The 20,226-nt window shown below is 39.8% G+C and overlaps 1 protein-coding gene across 5 annotated transcripts in view; it reads right to left on the bottom strand.

Moving 5' to 3' along the window:
• Nucleotides 1-223: 223 nt before the first annotated feature.
• The window catches only part of dync1i1 (dynein cytoplasmic 1 intermediate chain 1), a 72,388-nt gene continuing 52,385 nt past the window's right edge, over nt 224-20,226 (bottom strand). For all 5 annotated transcript variants that reach the window (XM_020707107.2, XM_020707112.2, XM_020707106.2 and 2 more), the window contains 3 exons: nt 9,608-9,748; nt 5,219-5,344; nt 224-805 (listed from right to left, as the gene is read on the bottom strand). In XM_020707107.2, coding sequence (XP_020562766.1) covers nt 695-805; nt 5,219-5,344; nt 9,608-9,748 — 378 coding nt within the window. In that variant the 3' untranslated portion in view covers nt 224-694. The remainder of the gene's footprint in view (nt 806-5,218; nt 5,345-9,607; nt 9,749-20,226) is intronic.

Raw genomic sequence — 20,226 nt, 5'->3', positions numbered from 1 at the left:
ATGAATATGTTCTGAATGCATAATATCATGTTATTAGAATGTTTACTGTTGTAAGATGTTTTTTTAAGTCTATGACGCAGATGCACGTGTTTCTGAGGGAGTTTTGTGGTGGAAACGGCATTTAAGAACGTTTAGATGTATGGCAGCAACGTGTGACGCTTACGTGTGACTGTGAGCCCGTTTTATTGCGTAGATGAATGCAGCCAAAACATGCAAGGAGGCAGTTTTTTTGGCTTCTGCTTTAATAGGAAACAGCCAAGGTAAACAGCGACACTGTTGAGTTACAATATAGCTCTTTTCCATAGAGTTTCTTACAGTTGTAGCTCCAGTCAGCAAACAAATGAACTCTTGATTCCTGAAACGTGACAGTGATGACGTCTGCAGCTGGATTTTCTTTGACGAGGTGTGCGGCATGCAGGCGACACAAAGAAGAAGCGCAACATAAGGGGGGTGTAAACAATGAACGACAGGTCTGGGACACCAGCTTGTTTTAGCATTAGTGCAAAGCTTTGTAACAGTACACAGATCCTTCTAAGGCAATACGACTCATTATGCTATATGCTGTCTGTTTGCTGACATTATTACATAAAGGAGGACACAAAACTAAACAGTTACTCTGCACACTTAAAGAGAACAAACGCCTCATTACAGCTTCCTGTCTACCTCTAGGAGAAACAGACACGCCTGCTGTGGTCTATGAAGCCAGCTCCATAGGTCCTTCTTCTTCGCCGTCCGCCCGGTTGGCACGGATCTCCATCAGGGTGCAAGCGAAGCGTGTCCAGTCATCCGTGTGAGCCACTGAGAGCTGCAGGGATCACAGAGAAACCCAGATGTAGTCATCTACTCCAGGAATATGAGGAGAAGCTAAAAACTGTAGTTGAGAACAGAGTATTACTGTGAAAAAATACTTTTCTCAAATAATAGTGAAAGATATTTATCTGAGTATTAAATTGACTAAAAGTTATTATTATTATTATTTTTTTTAATCTGCTCATAAGTTGAGTTGGAGTTGAAACCTAACGTTTGATATTTCATTTAGGGTACATGAACAAAAAAAGGAAGTGGGATTTTACATTACCAAAAAACAAAAACAAAAACAAACTGTAATGCAAATGAAGCCCAATGATGTCAAGGAGCAGTTCTTTATCCCAAATCTAAAAAAGAAAATGTTACAGACATTAACAAAATCTTTTTTTTCTTCATAAAAACTAAGACTAATTTACTAAAGTAAATATAGTTGGCTCACCTTTTACAAACCCTTGTTTAAAGAGACAAAGCCCATACTGAACCTTTTTCCCCCCAAAAATGTTGAATATAAAAAAAGAGTTTTTTGGACATCAAAACTACAGTCGTCAGGCCACGAGCTTCCTGCTCTGCTCCATTCTGATGCATCCTCTTGTACGTCTCAGCTGGTATCTGGACCAAAGCTGTACGGCTGGATGGCTCCAATATTGCTCCACATTTATGTTGCACTGGAATGCTAGGTTGGGGATGTGAGGGGCTGTAAGCTAGCATGTGAGATAACGGGGAGGAGGGGTGGGCTTACTCCCCGCCAACTGTCCCGCCCACAATTTAGAGGGAAACTTTCTAATGATCTACTGCCGCTCTGCAGAAACTATGTCCTTGAAAACAAGACAGATTTTTAAAATTTGGCTAAAAATGGGATAATCCTAATTAAAAGACTTTAAAAATAGATAAAAAATGATCGGAGTGGGTCTTTAACACCTAAAAAAAACCAAAGTGGTACTGAATTTATGATTTCCTGCATGTGTTTTTGATCTCAGAGCCTCAGCAGAACCGGGCCGTGCTACAGCAGATCCAGGATGTAGGAGTGTTCCTGTCTTTAGCTGAGCTCAGTGGGAGTCAGAGTGAAGCTGACAGAGACTGCAGCCGCAACCCCACATGTTTGGACCAGCTCACTGTGAATAATCACGGACCAACAACTCACTGCCGCCTGGCCTTAGCAGGGGGCCTCGACCAGAACCTCATCTATACGGCGCTGAAGAGCAACTTAAACATCACAGTAACAGAGTTCAGAAGGGCCCCAGAGTATTATCATAGCACTGAACCCTGATGCTCCGAGCTTTGATCAGAGAGAGCAAACACCAACAGGGCACTCATGACAACACTTCTAATCTCGGCTTCAATGCTACAACGATTCGTTTAGAGTAAAATAAAAGAGCAAAAGTCAATTTTGAGGTTTTCCTCCAGAGAAAAAGTCCTGAGGTTTGACTTTTTCCCAGGACTCCTCTTCTGTGCTCACATTCCGCTCCTGGTTTTGGCCACATGGGCGAGTCTGCAGTGAGTTCCCGCCTCCACCACACCAACACTGCAGTCGTAAAAGCTTTCAGCCCCGCTACGTTTTATTGATGACTCTTCCTTACCAGCGACGAGGCCACCAGCTCTGCTGAGCCTCTTTACCGTCACCGCACCACCAAGAGACGCTAAAATTAGCCAGACAGCTAGGCTAGCGCACTGTCATATGGGGATTCTAACCAGGGACGTTTAAATATGGGAGAATATGGAAGCGGAGGACGGGCGACCACATTTTACAGGAACATGAGAGACAGAGGGAAACAAATCCAATGTAGATTCATGGAAAAGCTGGCAGTTTGGTTAAAAGACAGAGCCAAAGGCGGTTTTAATGTAAAAAAAAAAGAACAGCTTTTTTAGGACGTACAGAGATGCCAGCTGAGCAAATATATATAAAAAAACCAACTGACATTCATCCAGATTTTTAAATGTGACTAAAAATAATAACAAAAACTCTGCGACTTCTTTCCTTTGATTGACAGACAACTGCAAGAACTTGTTTTCTAACATTTTAATAAAATATTTTAGAATCTGACCTCATTTTGACTGCATAGATGAAGGGAAATTTACTTTTTTCAAACAGCCTGATGATTCATTTTTATTATATACAATGAGGTACAGTACAACTATGATATAGTTTGTTGTTTTTTTTTTGCAAGTAAACAGATCATCTCAGCTGCACAGCAGTGAAACAGAAGACAGTGGACCTTGTCTGTCAGCACTAACGATAGTGGAAGATCCAAATGCAGGAAAGAAAGACTTATGGAGAGGAACTGAAGTTTAAAAATGTTCTTAACCCATAAGAACCCAGACCCATTTCTCCTGGAAAATGAAATAATGTAGAATACACAACAAACAAAGTGGACACCTAAACACATTTTTTTGTTGTTGCACTGATGTCACCATGGGTTCCTAGGAGTTAAATATGACAAAAGCCTTAAACATAAACTACAACGTACTGGGAACAACAAGAAAGAATGTGACCATAAAAGACCCACTCTAAGGAAAATCACGTTTTTGGTGTTTTTATCGTGTTCTTGTGGTGTTTTTTTTATGATTCAATTAAGACAAAAGTTTTTTTTTTCACATCGTTGTGCATCAGAAGCAAGCGAGAAAATACATTTGGAAACAGCTTGTAGCAATGACTTCATACGGTGGCCCAGAAGGGTCACAACACAACACACTAACTTTATACACAACACACTAACTTTACACACAACACATTAACTTTACACACAACACATTAACTTTACACACAACACATTAACTTTATACACAACACACTAACTTTACACACAACACACTAACTTTACACACAACATATTAACTTTACACACAACACATTAACTTTACACACAACACATTAACTTTACACACAACACATTAACTTAACACACAACACATTAACTTAACACACAACACATTAACTTAACACACAACACATTAACTCACAACACAACACAATAGCTCACAACACAATACATTAACTCACAACACAACACATTAACTCACAACACAACACATTAACTCACAACACAACACAATAACTCACAGCACAACACATTAACTCACAACACATTAACTCATGGCCCAGAAAGGTCACAACACAACACATTAACTTACCTCACAACACATTAACTCACAACGGAAGTAAAGCAGCAATTGAAGTGCTTTTATTCTGAAATTTCTACTGGGCTGAGCAGCTAACTACCTAACAGAAAGTAATGTCACAGTGAGCTGTGGAGGGAGCATGTTATTGCTACAAGAGAAGCTAGCAGCAGTGTTGCCAGAAACTTTGTCTTTACTACGGTTCTCCTTCCTCTAAACACACACAATATGAACACACACTCCTCCCTCCGCTCTGACACCCCCCTCTGTCGCTGCACGCGCGCTCCTCTCCTCTCCTTTTTTCCGCTCCGTCCTGTGTGTGCGTGTGTGTTGGGGACTGCACGTGCCTGTGTGAGAGGACGGAGCGGAAAAAAGGAGAGGAGAGGAGCGCGCGTGCAGCTCCCTCCACAGCTCACTGTGACATTACTTTCTGTTAGGTAGTTAGCTGCTCAGCCCAGTAGAAATTTCAGAATAAAAGCACTTCAATTGCTGCTTTACTTCCGTTGTGAGTTAATGTGTTGTGAGGTAAGTTAATGTGTTGTGTTGTGACCCTTCTGGGCCATGAGTTAATGTGTTGTGTTGTGAGTTAATGTGTTGTGTTGTGAGTTATTGTGTTGTGAGTTAATGTGTTGTGTTGTGAGTTATTGTGTTGTGTTGTGAGTTAATGTGTTGTGTGTTAAGTTAATCTGTTGTGTGTAAAGTTAGTGTGTTGTGTGTAAAGTTAGTGGGTTGTGTGTAAAGTTAGTGTGTTGTGTGTAAAGTTAGTGTGTTGTGTGTAAAGTTAGTGTGTTGTGTGTAAAGTTAATGTGTTGTGTTGTGACCCTTCTGGGCCACCGTAACTTCAGAGCTACAATCGGCAGGCTGTAAACTGGTAGCTTAGAGCCCCTCAAACCCACAATCTAACATTACCGATGTAACAATAGTGACCAAATATGGAGCTATCCAGCTGTACAGTTCTGAGCCAGCTCAGACGAGAAACTTTTCCCTTTAGTCGTCTGCAAGTGGATGCATCAGAATGGAGCAGAGCAGGGTGCTTGTAGCTGCCCCAGCGTATTTTAGTTTTGTCAGATTCACCACGGTTTAGATAAAGAAACACTTAGAAATGCAACTTTATGCTTAATTATTTTACACGTCCTCCATCATCAGGAAAAACGCCACAAGAACATGTTAAAATCACAATTTTCGGTGGGTCTTTAAACTAAACATTACATAAAAATGTATTGAATTAAATTTTGTAGCAAAATAAATCTTCTTATGCTATGCACCCATAACACTGTAAAGCCGGTGACATTCATACCTCGCCAGTGTCATAGATCCAGACTCGACCTTCTGAGTCGCCCACCGCCACCTCCTTCCCTCCAGACGACCAGCGAACCCTGTTGAGAGCAGACGCCCCTTCGATGGTCACGCTTGCAGTTGGTACCTCAAAAGTAGAAAAAAGGTTTAGTCAGAGGGGTTTGATGCATTAGTGCACACCAAAAACTCTGCTCCTCAAAGGCTCTTTTTATCATATTTGTGGCTCATACTTAAAGATACTTATTGTATCTCTGATGTTTTTTTTTTGATGCACAAAACAACAAAAAGGAGACAAAAGAAACATATACATAAAAAAAGTAGAGTTTTGAACACCAACTCCGCCAAGAAAACATTTTATGGACAATTATGCACCTGCAAATATCCTGGGGGTTCGTAAATAGATGTACACAGTGAGAAGTCCTAAAATCCCGTTCTCATTGAAGGCATCACACGGTAAAAATTGTGTTTATTATTCAGCACATGGAGATAATGAGCTGGAACAAAGATCCGCTTTCAAGAAGAATTAAATCTTTTCAGAAACGAGTGGAAATACCACCAGAACCATAAGTGGGGCTCACAAATGTGTATAAAGCCCTCCGATGAAGCCGTAAAAACAAACAGGAGAAATGTTGGAAATGTACAATTACAAATGAGGCTAATAATAAAGTGAAAGGTTGGCAATTTAGGCCAGCTTGATTTACTAAAGAATGCCCACAAGATGGGAAAATATGTATATTTTTAAAAGTTTTTTTTAAATTAAATGGGTGAAGTTAAGATGTGAACAACAGCTTTCACTGATGGACCCTAACTGAAATTCTTTTCAATGTTCCATGAAGAAAGAAGCACTAAAGCCATTTTTTAGAAGCAAATCTACCACATAAAGAGCACAAATTCGTTGGAATCTATTGTAAGTTACAAAACAAAGCCATCACATTACATACGCTCCATCAACTGGACACACACAGGGCTATTCTTTTTATAATAACCATGTTTGCTGGAGCTGATGCTCTGTTCAGCGCTCATGTTGCATCTCTAAAAACTTAAAACCATCTGCAGTGTTTCCATAAACTGTTCCTGACATGTGGCAGGCGGGTCTGACACATGTCACTAGTGGAGACAGAGGCCTTGGCATACTGAGTCCTCGCACACCAAGCCTCCGTGCATTTAAAGCAGCGCTAACCACAGACTCGCTGCCATTAGCCCGCTAGCTTCCACAGCTCTGCAAGAGTGCATCTGCACGGAGCGCCTTCAATTGCTTGTGTGTTTCTGCGTGTGTGGTGGAAATGAGAACCAGGCGCGCTGCACGTCTCCGTTAATGTTGTTATGACTGTGTGTTTTTAATATGATGGCAACAATGAAAGCCTGTTGCTATTAGACTGACTGTGTGCGAGCGTGTGCATGTGTTTGTTGCATCCGCTTGCGTGAGCGTGTGTCTGAGCAAATGTTTCCCATAAAGCACATTGTTAGCCGGGGGAAGGCCGCCAATAATGAACTCTTCATCTGTCTGAAATAGGCTGCTGTTGAGGGAACCATGGGAAAGACGGCATCCGCGCTGCAAAACGAGAACTTGGAGGGGAAATGCATCTTTGAATTTGTTCTGAATTATTTTACCTCTGCAGTGCGGAGAAAATGACATCAGTGAGAGGATATTATGAGAGCGGCTGTGGGGGGGTGTATCTGTAAAGATTCAGACTTGTATTAAAGTGTAAGTCCCTGTGGGTGTTGTCTCCATGGTAACCGAGGGAGAAGAGGATTGAAAGTATCCTTTCTACTTTTACCTGACTGATCAAAGATGCCAACACAGTGACAAAGTATGATGTTCATAATCCTAGAATGTGACATTTCTGTTTACACAGACTTTTTATAAAAATGAAATTATCAAGTAAAATTAAGTCACAACTATGATATTGGGCAAAACTCAGGTCTGTGTTTCTTTAAAAAAGGAGAAAACTTGGTTAAGTTTAAGCAGAAATAATACAACAATTATTACAAAAAGACCCTCTTCTATGTAATTCACATTTATATTATTATCAATAGTTATGTTATTATTATAACAGCAAAAAATGAAAATTTAGAAAGTAAAAAGAGAAATGATCCTTTTTCTGACTTGTAAGAAAAAAATGTATAATTTAAGAAAACATGTCATTTTTCTTGCCTCACTGGCAGATTTCTTTAGTCTTTTTAACAAAAATGGTCAGAATTCAAGAATTTTGTTTACTTATATCTAGGGGACCTGTTTTTGGAGTTTGTATACATGTTTATATATTTACAGTTAAAATACACCTTAAAGGGAAAAACAAAAAAACAACACTGCAAAACCTCTAATGAAACTGTGTTTTTTTTTTACTGAAGAGAACTTTACTGAAACAACTACAACTTTGTAGATCAATAAAATTATGTGAGTTGAATTGATTTCAATTTTTTTTCAGTGAAGGAGGATTCAAGCCCTGGCACGATATGCCGAAAGGCGAACAAATATGATTCCATATTTGAAAAGTAATCTCCCAGTAATTCTACAGGAGAAAACAGAACTGTGTTAGCAGGAGAAGATTAAACTCACGTTAGAGTAAAACATTCTTTTTAACCCTTAAGGCCCGTACACATACGGACGAATATTCGCCAGGCGTTATTCGCCAGCGTTTTTCGCCACGTTTTTTGTGTTCACACCCAGGCGATTTTCGCTGACAATGAGCCGAGCGAACATGCAATTTCATTCCCTGACGTTAGATGGCGCTTAATGTAAAACAGAAATACCCCCTGTACACAAGGTGGCGCTGCGCAACTTTACGCTTCTTAAAGTCGCTTTTCACTCAGAAGAAGAGAGCAAGTATTTACGCGCTTGTCAGAATCATACAAAGAAAACATGAATATTTCAAGCACCAGTAGCTCCAACTGGTGCTTGGTTCGGGGATATTTTAGAATGTCCGTCATTATTTCTTCGCGGCTGTGTAGATGCAACTCGGCGTCTATCTTCTTCGCTGGTATGTGTGCTCAGCAAGGCAGTTTTGTGTTTGAGCGCCCCCAAGTAGTGTTTTACTGTAACTTCAGAAGCTCCAGACACTTGTGCAAAAGCGCCGTTCTCATTGGTCGAATAGATTTCGACGCGACGCGTCAAACCAAAAAAATGAACCCGAGGCGTTTTTTAAAAAGTGACGCTTTGACACGTGGCGTTTTTCCGCTTCGGTGTGCAAACTCACATTGGTGCCCTTTGTTTAGTCACGAGGCGTTAAACGTCGGCGAAAATCGCGGGCGAAATTCGTCCTGATGTGAACAGGCCTTTATAGAGGTTTTCTACTGAAGGCGCTAACGGCCTACCTTGCTTTTTTGTTATTTTTACCCATTTTATCGATATCCATTATCTGGTGATCACAAGAAAACACTTTCTATCTTGTGATCACGGGTCCACGAGATAGTATTTCTCGTTCACACCAGAACACACAATATTGGATTTCCATTGATGATCCACTTGTAGACTCATCTGCGCCAACCTCCACCTCACACGACAAAGACTGATTTAGACATTGTTTATGACCAACAACATCAACACAATCACCGCCTGAGTTACAACACGATTAAAGTAGTCTGTTATAAATTGATCATTCTTCTGGTGTTCAAAATTTTCTATGACAAACTGCTACGGATTGTAGATAGATGATCAAAATATATTCTTCGTCATATTGTTATTACGACATGACAACATTTTTTATCTCGTGATTTTATCTACTATCTTGTTATTATGAAAAATAAACTTCTTGTGATGATATCATAGTAGATGTCGTTTTCACAGGAAATCGGGCAAAAAAAGAGTTTTCTGTGTTTTGAGATGTCTTTTTTATTTATAAGACCATTTTTAATCATGTTTGACATAAAGTTAAAAAGAAAATGTGGTCAGCCATCAATGACCTTAAATGCACTCATCCCAAAATAAAAATGTAGCCTCAACTCTGCAAAAGTCAAGCCTTGGCCTGAACTCTCTTCTTTTTTTCATGGGACTGTGGCCTGAGGGTTGGGTCTCGCAGCTTTGCGGTCTTCAGCACATCTGTGCAGTCCTCTGATGGGACGTAGTGTGGGAGGAAGATGGGCTGAGGTGGTGGGGACCTGAGGTTGCCTGAACGTTACACAGAGGTTGTAGAAATGTTAGTGGGATCGCTGGGTGGGAGCCAGAATGAGGAGATGTCACCCAGGCTGATTTAAAGCAAGAACTGTGGGAAACGCCTACAGGGGAATCTTGAAGCTGGCGTGTGTGTGTGTGTGTGTCGCGGGAGACTTGGTTGTTTGGTTGTGCGGTTCGGGCTTAGCCCCATAAACAGACCCTGAGGATGCCAAACACACACAAACACACTGCAAAGTCAATGCAGCCAGCACAGCCTCGACATCAACATGCACACACCTCTGTGTCGTTGTTGAGGTTCCACAGGTCCAGGCGGCCCATGCCATCCACGGCGGCAAACGTGGCGGGGTGCACAGGCGACCACATGACGTCATACACATAGTCTGCATTGTCTTCAAATGAGTACAGGGGTTTGTTGTGCTGAAACAGAGAAAAACAAGAAGTCGTGAAAAGGTACTGCGGGGAAAGACAGAGCAAACTTCGGCAGGAGATGACACACTGGAGATAGACAGAGTGAAAAGGAATGGAGAGACGGAGTGAGTTAGCTTCAGACAGAGTGGCGCTGCCTCAGCCTTGGGGCCTGTCTGGGTGCAGAGCCTAATTAAAAAGACTCGCACATTCACACAGCGCCATAAAACCACTGTGAAAGATGAAAGAGAAGGCCCCTCCACAAGGTGTACTGTAACCTTTACACAACAGCTGTCGGAGAGATGGGAGAGATAGGGAACGGGAGGAGCAGGAGGGGTGGACAAAGAACGGGAGGAAGACACAACAGAATTAAGGATGTAGAAGAGGTCCAATTGCATGAATGCAGAAGGACGTTTATGGTTTTTGGAACCGAAGTCATAATTTAGGAAGACTGCGATCAATATCTCCTTCATTTCAACATAAACTAGCTGATGAGGATTTATATCTACATCCTGTGCAGGATGTTGCACATTTAAATAGAAAACTTGTCAGTGCTCTCTAGTGGACAAATGGATAACTACTTTTAATGTACATGTTTTCCATTTTCTTTGAGCAAAGAATAAATACTTCAAGCTGTTTCTATGTTTTTAGATATTTTTGTATTTAAATTTTATGTTTTGTTGCCATTTTCTATTAGTAGTTCATTGCGAGCTTTAAATAAATTTGACTACATTGTGTTAAATTAATATCATTTATATTTTTATGTCTCCTAAAAATGAATTTATGACAGTTTAAACAAATATTTACAGGAATAAAACCAAACTAATCTTCCTGATTTAAAATGAAACAGAGTGCTTACTCCACCTGTAATAAGTGTAACCCTGGTAACTAACGAAACAAGAAATTTTACGAAAATACTTTATCACTGTTAGTTTTTATAATTTTAATATTTGGTGCAGATATTTAAAATATGATAAAAAATAAATATATATATTGTGCACTAAACATGTTTGCATTTCTAATCCCAGCAAATCTTTAGACAGTTCTGTTTTCAAGTCACCTGGTAAACTGAATGGCTCACGGACAAAACAGTTTATCTTATGTTTCCACATCTATCCATCCATTATCTACACCCTAACTACTATTGCAGGGTTGCTGGAGCCTATCCAGGTACTGTTGGTCAACGACGGAGTCCACAGTGGTCATTTCGCCAGTTTATCACAGGGCCACACAGACTAACAACTACACACACAATAACATCATGCACCTCTACGGGGGGTTGACCCGTAAGGGTGCAGCAGAGTTTTTGGGTTGTCCGTCCTCGTGGAGGGTCGTAGTAAAGAGAGACTACATCTTAAGGGGGAGCACAGTTGTTTTTACGGCCACCTCAAAGGACATCATGAAAATTAAACATGCAATTGTCATGCAGGTGGAAGGTCTATCCTAAAAATGTGTAAGGTCAATGGAAGTTACACGCACTTATGACATGATATGTACTCTTAGGCTACAAGGTAAGATGCATGTGCTGGCTTCTTACTGACAAATGCTGCACGCACAGGGCATGCAGGTGATACATAAGTGCCCGGAGGACATCCACAAATGCCCACACAAACTTCACTCCGATTGTCTAGTATCTTATATTCTAACAATCAAGTTTCAAGCACACCCTTATCATGTGAGTAGAAGTACTGGGTTGAAAAAAAACAAAAATCCATCAAATACACCTCACTTACTTTATCCTTACATGTTGTTGGTTAACTGTGACCCGTCGCCCGCAGCATGCCAGTAGAAAAAACGTGCACTAACATTTTCACTCTACGGGCTCAGCAGACAGTCTATGACCTCAATAGTTTGTAACAGTCAAGGGGGTGGAGTAGCTCTTTTGAGACTTTAATGATGAGGTAATCCTTTTTCCCCCCACGAGACTGAGGCTCACACTCAGGGCTTGTGCACTACCTCTTTTTCTTTTTTGATGATTGTGACACTCGGGCTGTACAGCTTCTGTTTTATATTTGTATATTTTGAAACAGTAGCCGTCCAACCGAGCCTTATAAGGTTGATGATCATTATTAATAAAGTGAAGAACACTTTTGGAGTCCCAGAATCTGCGTATTCGTGAGTTTTTTTGTTTCCATCTTGACTTTTTCTCTCTGCTGAGCTCCAGTGGTCTTTGGTGCAACCTGTGAACGTTACAATTTCATGGGGGCCACTTGTGTGCCCCAGACAGGTTTGCCCAGACAGACCATATCCACCCGTAAGGGCAGTTGCGACTAAGGCCTATAGGACAATGCAATGCAGAGTCACCAATGTCTTTAAGCTTTAAGAATCTTTGTCCAATTCTTATCAAATTATTCCGATTGCCAAAAAAAAACAAAGCATAAACGTTTTTTAATCTTTTTTTTATATTTGTGCATCAGTGAGGTGTGTTACAGCCCACACTGAATTATGCTAAACTGTGTTTGTTGAACTTTAACTATGCGCAGAACTGACCTCTGTGAGAAAGGTTAATAGCGGAAGGTTTCAGCTTGTGCAGAAGTTAAAGATGGAGAATAATTAAGTATGGTGGGCGGTACGCTTTATAGAGGATGAAAAAATTCATAATTATGTTGATGATACAGAGGACCTACATGTTCTCAGCTTACAGGTTCAAATATGAAAAAGTCTCCTGGAGTGTGACCCATTATTTCAATAATATAAACACTGCCAATATCTGGGTACTTTTGTAAAGTATTTGTAGTAACTTAACTCCAACGAATCCCTGCAAGTGTTTGCATGTTGTAAACCAATAATCCTTTATTAAACGATGGATTCCAGAAGACTAAAACCTGTTTTCCTCACAGGCAGAAGGAAAAGGTCACAGAGGGTTAATCAGTTGGCTGAAGGAGCAAAAATGAAAGAAGGTGAGGTGCCTCTCTTGCTGATGTTTGCTCTATTTTTCTGCAGGCTTAAACCTTTTCTCTCCACAGTTGTTCTTAACGCACACACTCAGAAACACAAACATACCGAGACAATTTCAAGCTTGGATTGAACTTGTTCTCTCGCTGGTCAGATGGCAGCAGAGGTCACTTTTTTATGCATCTTGCAGTTTCTACACTCAATAAACTGGCTAAAGTCTGTTTATTTTCTCATTTTGTTGTTCTATTGTAATCATTACACAACACGGTAACTTTTACATCCCTTTTTTCATATTTTTATTTCAAATAAATAAGCTTTTTGTCCCAGAATTTGTTTAAGACTAGAGTGACACATCAATTAAAAGATACAACAAAATAATTACTCCGAATGTCAACCACTTTTAGCTGTTTTTGTCTGATTTCAAAGAATGTGATTTGGGCAAATAGGTTATAAAACTAATCTCAAAATTGAGTTAAATCCAGGTGGCGCCGTACATGAAGAAACCGATCCCATTATATTTTCTGTACTGAGGAGCCTGCGGCTCGATTCAGCTGGAAAACTATTACATGGCAAAGGGTTGCACAAAAATACTGACTAAATTGGTTTGCATTGACTGTTCTAGGGTTTTCTGAAATTTTAGAAAATTCTACTGTTAGGCATCAAAACTTGTTTAAATGTTTATTTTTTTCCCGCAGCTCTAGATTTGTGACTGCGGCGCTGCTTTTGAATACTAAAAACCTTTTTGTTTCAACTGTTTCAACAGGAAATTAGTGTTTTGAGCAGGAGTTGATTGTGCCGATTTCATGACACTGACCTTTCATTTTTATTCGCTCAATGACGCGCCAGTACTGAGTGTTTTTAATGTCTAATGAGGAACAAGTGGCTAAATTGGGGCATCCCAAACACGGATGTAATAGTGAGACTGTGGGAAAAACAGTGATTTTTTAAACGAGATAGAGGGAAGCAAGTGGGACGAAAACAACTAAAATGACATTTTATCAGACTGAATGACATGCTTTAGATTTAAACCCGGAATACCCTATAATTACAGGACATAACTTCTGAGTTCATATTCTTAAAAAAGTACTGTAGCCCTATTTTAGAGGTTTAAAGTAGGTTGTTTTTCTAACATGCACAACTGCAGTGTCAAGACGACCCAGCTCCAATTGAACCTTTGGTGGATGAATTTGAGATTTTGGGTCCATCTTGCCATTTTATAAGTATTCGGTGGTCACATCTGGGGTTTATGGAAGCATTTCATAAACCCCACATTTAGAAGATAATTTCCTGCAGTTTTGCACTGATTTTGCTGTTCGATGACAGCTGGAGCCCCATCAACAGCTCTAGCAGATTTCGTAAACGTTTGCTGGTTGCACCAACACGAATCTTCTAAATGTGCTTTTATTACTGTTATGATTTTTATTAAGGGCCTGCTCGCTCATAATTGTTTAAATCCATGCGGTCAGTGCTAGTCCGGAAATTACGGTAAATGCGTGGGAATTACATCAGCCTTTATTCTGTTCTGGACATCACTGGAAACACCAATTCATATGATGGTTTAAAGTTTCTCAGGTCTGCATAGCAGCATTTCCTCTTTCGAAGCTTCCCCGGACTAGCTTTGTCTCCGGGCTAGCGGGCGGGGTTTAGCTCCGTCCAAAGACAAAGCTAGTCTGAGGGAGAAGCTTCGAACCGTGGGCCCAGGCTGCAGGCCGCAGGCTTCCGAAGGAGGCTGTGGTCCCAAACTCCGGACCGCAGAATGCGGAAATCCTGCTACGTAGTCCCGAGAAGATGTGTACAATCATCAGGAGTTCACAACCATCACAAAGTCCTCTCTCCTGCCGCTAACACTGCTGCACTGATCCTAGCATGTCTATGTCTCATAGCAGCCGGACAGATGGAGATAGCAGTGATGTCATCGCCCCGCCTCCCCGCTGGAAATGCTAAGTGGAACTGAATAATGTGACATTATTCGCAGGGAGGATGTGAAAATGAAAATACAATCCCCTCTTTGCATTTTCGTTTCAACTATGAGACAGAATAAGCGGTTTTTAAGTGGAAAATGAAAAAGCATTTTGAAGTATTGATTTTTCATTTTCATTTTGAGTCATTTGATGCAGTTACATTTTGAAAATGAAAACGCATTTCTGTTTCTTTTCAATTGTCAAATTAGATATTTCTAAATGAATTTTGCTACACATTCACCAGAGAACTTTTTGAAAATGAAATGTCAACTACCATTTTTCTTAATCATTTAATTAAGTGACAGAATAAACGGTGTTGAAGTAGAAAATGAAAAAGTATTTTGAAGTATTGCTTTTTCATTTTAATCTTGAGTCAAAAAATGCAGCTTGATTTTGAAAATGAAAAAGCATTTCTGGTTTTGACTTTTATTTTTAATCATGCTACACAAATGCTTTTATAGGGGTTAACTGGTGAACCACTTGTTATGTTCTTCAAAGCTTAGCTGAATCCCATCTTTGACCCTGAAATCTTTGCAGACAGCTTGGCTGAAGTGTTGATAGGAGAGTCTACGCTAATTAGAGTGGAAGGATAAGTTCAAATGTTTGTGTTTTTACATACTAGGTATTTCACTGTGGGCTAAAAAGTTATTAACACGTTTATTTCATGATGTTACAAGCTAAGGATGCATTTTTTACCTAGCCTCTCTCAGGCTTGACAGATGCTTTTAAAAAGTATTCTGGAAATAGTGTGTTTTGACTTGATTTTAGCCCACTACTACTGTAAAATGATCATGTGTAATATTGCTGTTCTTAAATCTTAACATTGAATTTCATAACATATTCACAACTTAGTTCCTTTAACCATTTAGCAATTCAGACCAGTTGTGGAGCTAGAGGAGCCGCTTAGGTTTATATTTCAGACGATTAAGCATTTTGTGGTACGACTTCTATTTTTGTGGTACAAAATGTCTGAAATGGTGACTTCTTTGGTATAAGCACCAAATTTGGCATGGATGTACCTTACGATACCCTCTTTCAAAAAAGCACGTTAGCCACAAGAAAAAAACCAAACTGGCGGCCATTTATGAAGATAGTGGCCATACACTCAATTGCTACAAAAATATTCAATGTCTATTTGCCTCAGTCTCAAAAATATGGGCTGTTCATGTACAAAATCCAGTCTTTATAAGAATATCTATAAATAATGGTTTATTTTCAAACTTTTGTCATATACAAGGCGCACCAAACTATAAGACACATTAGGAGAGACAAAAGACTAAGAGATAAGTCTGTCATTCAGATTTTAGTAACACAATTCCAGAACGTGTTTGTAATACGCTACAAGTTAGCCTCAATAGGCCTACCTGTAACTCCAACAACCTTCGTTGCAACACATAAAAAAGCCAACTGATGCCACTATAACTAACGTTACTTTGACTACGCTAACTCCCAACCTTGTTAGTAACACGTAAAAATAACTAGTTTGACAGCTACACATTAGCCACGTTAGCTAATTCACAATAACTGTTACTCCGACCTTGTTTGCAACACGTAAAAAACAGATCAATAGTGAAAAAAAAACATTACTGTGACAATTTTAACTCCCAACTTTGTTAGCAACACATTAAAAAAGAAAGAAAAAACAGTCAGACAACGCAACATGTTAACCAGGTTAGAGTATTCACAACACCAAACTAACCGTTTTGACAGAGCACCATGTACCTCTCCAAATCGCTTTGACATCAGTAACCACAACCAGAATTAATCCATGTATAAGGCAACCTGTTGTGTTTTAAAGACAATTCAGGCCTTAGAATGGAAAATATGGTATAGTTGGTTATAAAGTCATTTTTAAATATCTCTTTCAACTAGTCTGATATTGTTCTAGGTCATTAACAATCACCTGCACTGACACTGACCCAGACCTTGAATTAACTTCCTCAGAGAGCAGATGTGAACCAAGTGGGCTTCATCCAATCACCCGAAGAGTTTTTAGGGTTAGGGTCAAAAGAGCAAAAACGTTGAAGTTATGCACAATCATAGACCCACTCCCAGCTGTCACGACATCTTCACACTTCTGGCTGCCCCTGAAAGGTTTGGCTAACCACAATATTTTCACCGCTAAGAGTAAAAACATTAGCAGGCCTCTGTTTGATGGCCTTCACAAGCGTTTCTGAAGGGAAACACTTGTGAAGGCGAAAAAAAGAAAATGCAGCAAACCTGTGTTATTTTGTGTCAGGCTGTTGGAAGGGAAACCTTGAGGGTGTTTCAGACAAGTAAAGACAGCTTGCTTTAGGTGAATGTCAGGCATGTGTGGTGCATCTGTATTTACCCACACACATCCACAACCAGGTAGTTGCCTGCACCCACAAATATGGATTATGTGGGAAAAGAGACAGACACACATTCCTGCGGTGCCCCTCAAAGGAAAGTGAATTCCCAAATCCTGAAAAATAACACACTCTGCTGATGAAAATCCACAGAAATGTTTTTATATGCTTTTCAGAACTCTTTTCGCAAGAGACCTCTGGTCTGGCTGAATGCATACATGAACAGTCATTTATTTGGGTGTCTCACTGCCATATAGACACATAGGAAACCTCTGAGAGGATTTTGTATGACGCTACAGAATTGACGCAACCCAAATTATATCATTTCTTAAACTTAGCAATTTTGCATTTGAATCGTTAAATAAACATAAGCTGAACTTCTGTCTCGCCACCCAAAACATGTCTTTTCAGGGTTTTAGTTTACATCTCTATCCTTCATTGTGACTGACTCAGAAGCTGTTTGGGTTTCCTGCCATTGAATGTTGCCAAGTAGAATTTATTACAATGATTTGAAAGGGGAAAAAAAAGTCTTACTGAGTCGACAACGTCACTATAAACCACAACAAATAAAAGCGCCCACGTTTAAAGGATTTAGTATTTACACATTAGTGTAACAGACATCATTTTCCAGTCAGTGCATTCAGGGTTTTTGCACATCTTAAGTTGGTAAATATACAATCTAAAAATGATTATTAGGCAGTGATAATTTTTCTAAAGTTAAGACAGCTATCGATCTGTAAAAAACATATGTTCACACACTTTATCAAAGTACACCACAACTCTTGTGCTTAAAGTTCCAAAGTTCTTCCACTTTACCAAGCAACTATCCCCCAACCATGGTGCTACCACCTCCATGCTTTGCAGCAGAAATTCAATTTCCTTTGACAGATGAACCCCAAACATTCTGTTTTCTTTTGAATTAACTGGGAAACATGTCAGAAAAAGCTCTTTGCTGTTTAATGTGCTTCATCACAGACTCTGAGGCCAATTGCTGCTAGTGCATGTTGCTGAATCTATAGAAAACGTAAGAGTGCTAACTGTTGAACTAAAATGTATCCATTTGATGACATCTTAAACAAAACAGAAGCAAATGAATTACAATATTCAACTGAAGCAAAACTAAAAAAAAGAAGCCGTGAGCAAAAGTTTATGCTTCAACATTGCTTTGACACTAAAAGTTAAATTGAAATGTTTTTTTTTCTTTTTTAGAACGTGTTTAAAAAAATTGTATATATATGTACATGTATTTTATTGTCAGCAAATGTATGTTAGATTGTAGAAAGTGAGTATGCTTATTTCTGTAGCACTTTTGACAGATGAAATCACAATTGAAACAATAGAGGTCCTCCTGCACACACCCTGTGTCCGAATTACCACCCTAACCCCTACATAGTGCACTACATAGGACGTTCGCCATTTTGTAGTGCTGTCCAAATCTACAATTCCAAAACTGAGTGCCCTGGAAATTTCACAGAAGTCTCTGCGAAAAGCCAGTGTGCACAGATGCGTATGGAGTTATTTCAGTCTCAATAATCAGAAATGCACACAACCGGTTTTACAAATACACACGCTCCGATTCACAAATGTCATTTTATGCAAACGTGAAAAATAAATTCGGAAATACACACCCTGTGTTTCACAAACACACAGATTATGTTTCACAAATGCACACTAAATGTTTTACAAATGCACAATAAGTGTTTCTCACAAATGTGCACACTGTTTTTCACATAAACATTTTAGGAATTCACAATAAATGTATCAGAAATGCACAGTAAGTGCTTCACAAACGTGACTTTTAGGTACACATGTGATGTGAACTCACAGATCATTCGAACTGCAGACTGTGCATTCAAAATCCCGTTCTCGTTTGTGAATCTCCCCGTGTGTGTGAGAGATTTTTCTACGGTGAATATTGAGACTCATCTGACGGAGCGGGTCAACTAATGTCACCATTGGCTAGTGAATCTGTCAATCAAACTCATCGGCAAAGCAGGCGGGTTCGCTTTTAGCCAATCGAATGGCCCCTTACACTCTTCACTCTCAACTGACGAGGGAGGGAGCTGTTCAGCACAGCAGTTGGGAGGACGCGGGCGGCAAACATGGCGGAGAGGTCTTCTGAACGGGAACAGTCTCAGCCCGTAAGTAATGCACTTATTTGATTATTATTCCCTCGTTGTACATCTTGTAATGTTATTGAATACTAAGTTGAAGCGGTCTCCTTAGCCAAGTGACATGTGTGAATGCTTTATGAACACTGCAGCCGAGTCGTTTGCAGAGTACCCCCACCGCAAATTAGCTTAGCTTAGCCTGTGCGGTCATATTTTTTATGAAAGCGGGGGAGGACTTATGATGGTTTTGTCAAGTTTTATACTTGGCATACCAGCTCTTCACACAACACGAGTAACTACAACCAACCAGGGGCCTCGAAACTAGCCGGCTTTCGACTCAAATTGTGTCTGCCTGCCCTGTGTGAGTGTGAGGGAAGTTTAAGCTAGCGCGTCGGTTCAAGCTAGATATACAGCCAATGTAGGTTCTTAACATGATTCATAAGGAGCCAAGGGGAAAACATGCCGGATTTACAGCAGCACAGAAAGTTTAATAAAAAGTATTGATTTAGAGACGGGGATTTGTTTAAACACTGATGCTATGCTAACTAGCTAGTAAGTTAGCTGTCCCGTGTGCTGCCTTTATGTAAACGCGATCCGGGTTAAAGTTAGACAGTCTTTTCACAACCCAGACTTTAAGACGGGGTGGATATGTGCAACAAAGTTAATTCATATGACATTCATGAAAACGGCATTTTTTAAACATAACATACATGAATCCACTGAGAATGAAAGAAGCCTCATTAACGTTTCTAACGTTAGAACCCGTATTCATTGTGATGACCAGCCCTATGAGATTGTGTCAGAGTGACAGCCACTAAATTCCCCGTATCTTTACTTCCAATGACAAAATGACAAGAATCCCAAACATTGTGTTTTTAGGCTGTTTTGTAGTCAATAAGTAGTCACAGAAAGGGCGGATGGGAGAAATCTGCTGTCAACAGTGATTTGAGTAGAAGTTACTGTAAGTATTACACACAGGCTTCCTGTGATCAGTGTCTTGTCTCTGATATTTTTTTAAAGCTGTTCTTTACTACAAGCTCAAGTTATCATAGCAAGAGTGTTTTAAAAAATTCCCCTTTCTAATATTTGAAAATTATGTAATTTAATCTCAGACAGCTAAATGATCCATCCATGTTTGTTGTGTTTTTATTTATTCTCTAGGAATTGCTGAAGCGTGACATCCTAAATACCTT

Source organism: Oryzias latipes, chromosome 11, assembly GCF_002234675.1.
Source record: "Oryzias latipes chromosome 11, ASM223467v1".
Lineage (NCBI taxonomy): Eukaryota > Metazoa > Chordata > Actinopteri > Beloniformes > Adrianichthyidae > Oryzias > Oryzias latipes.
The sequence above is the reverse complement of the archived record's forward strand: the minus strand, read 5'-3'. Positions and strand labels throughout refer to the sequence as shown.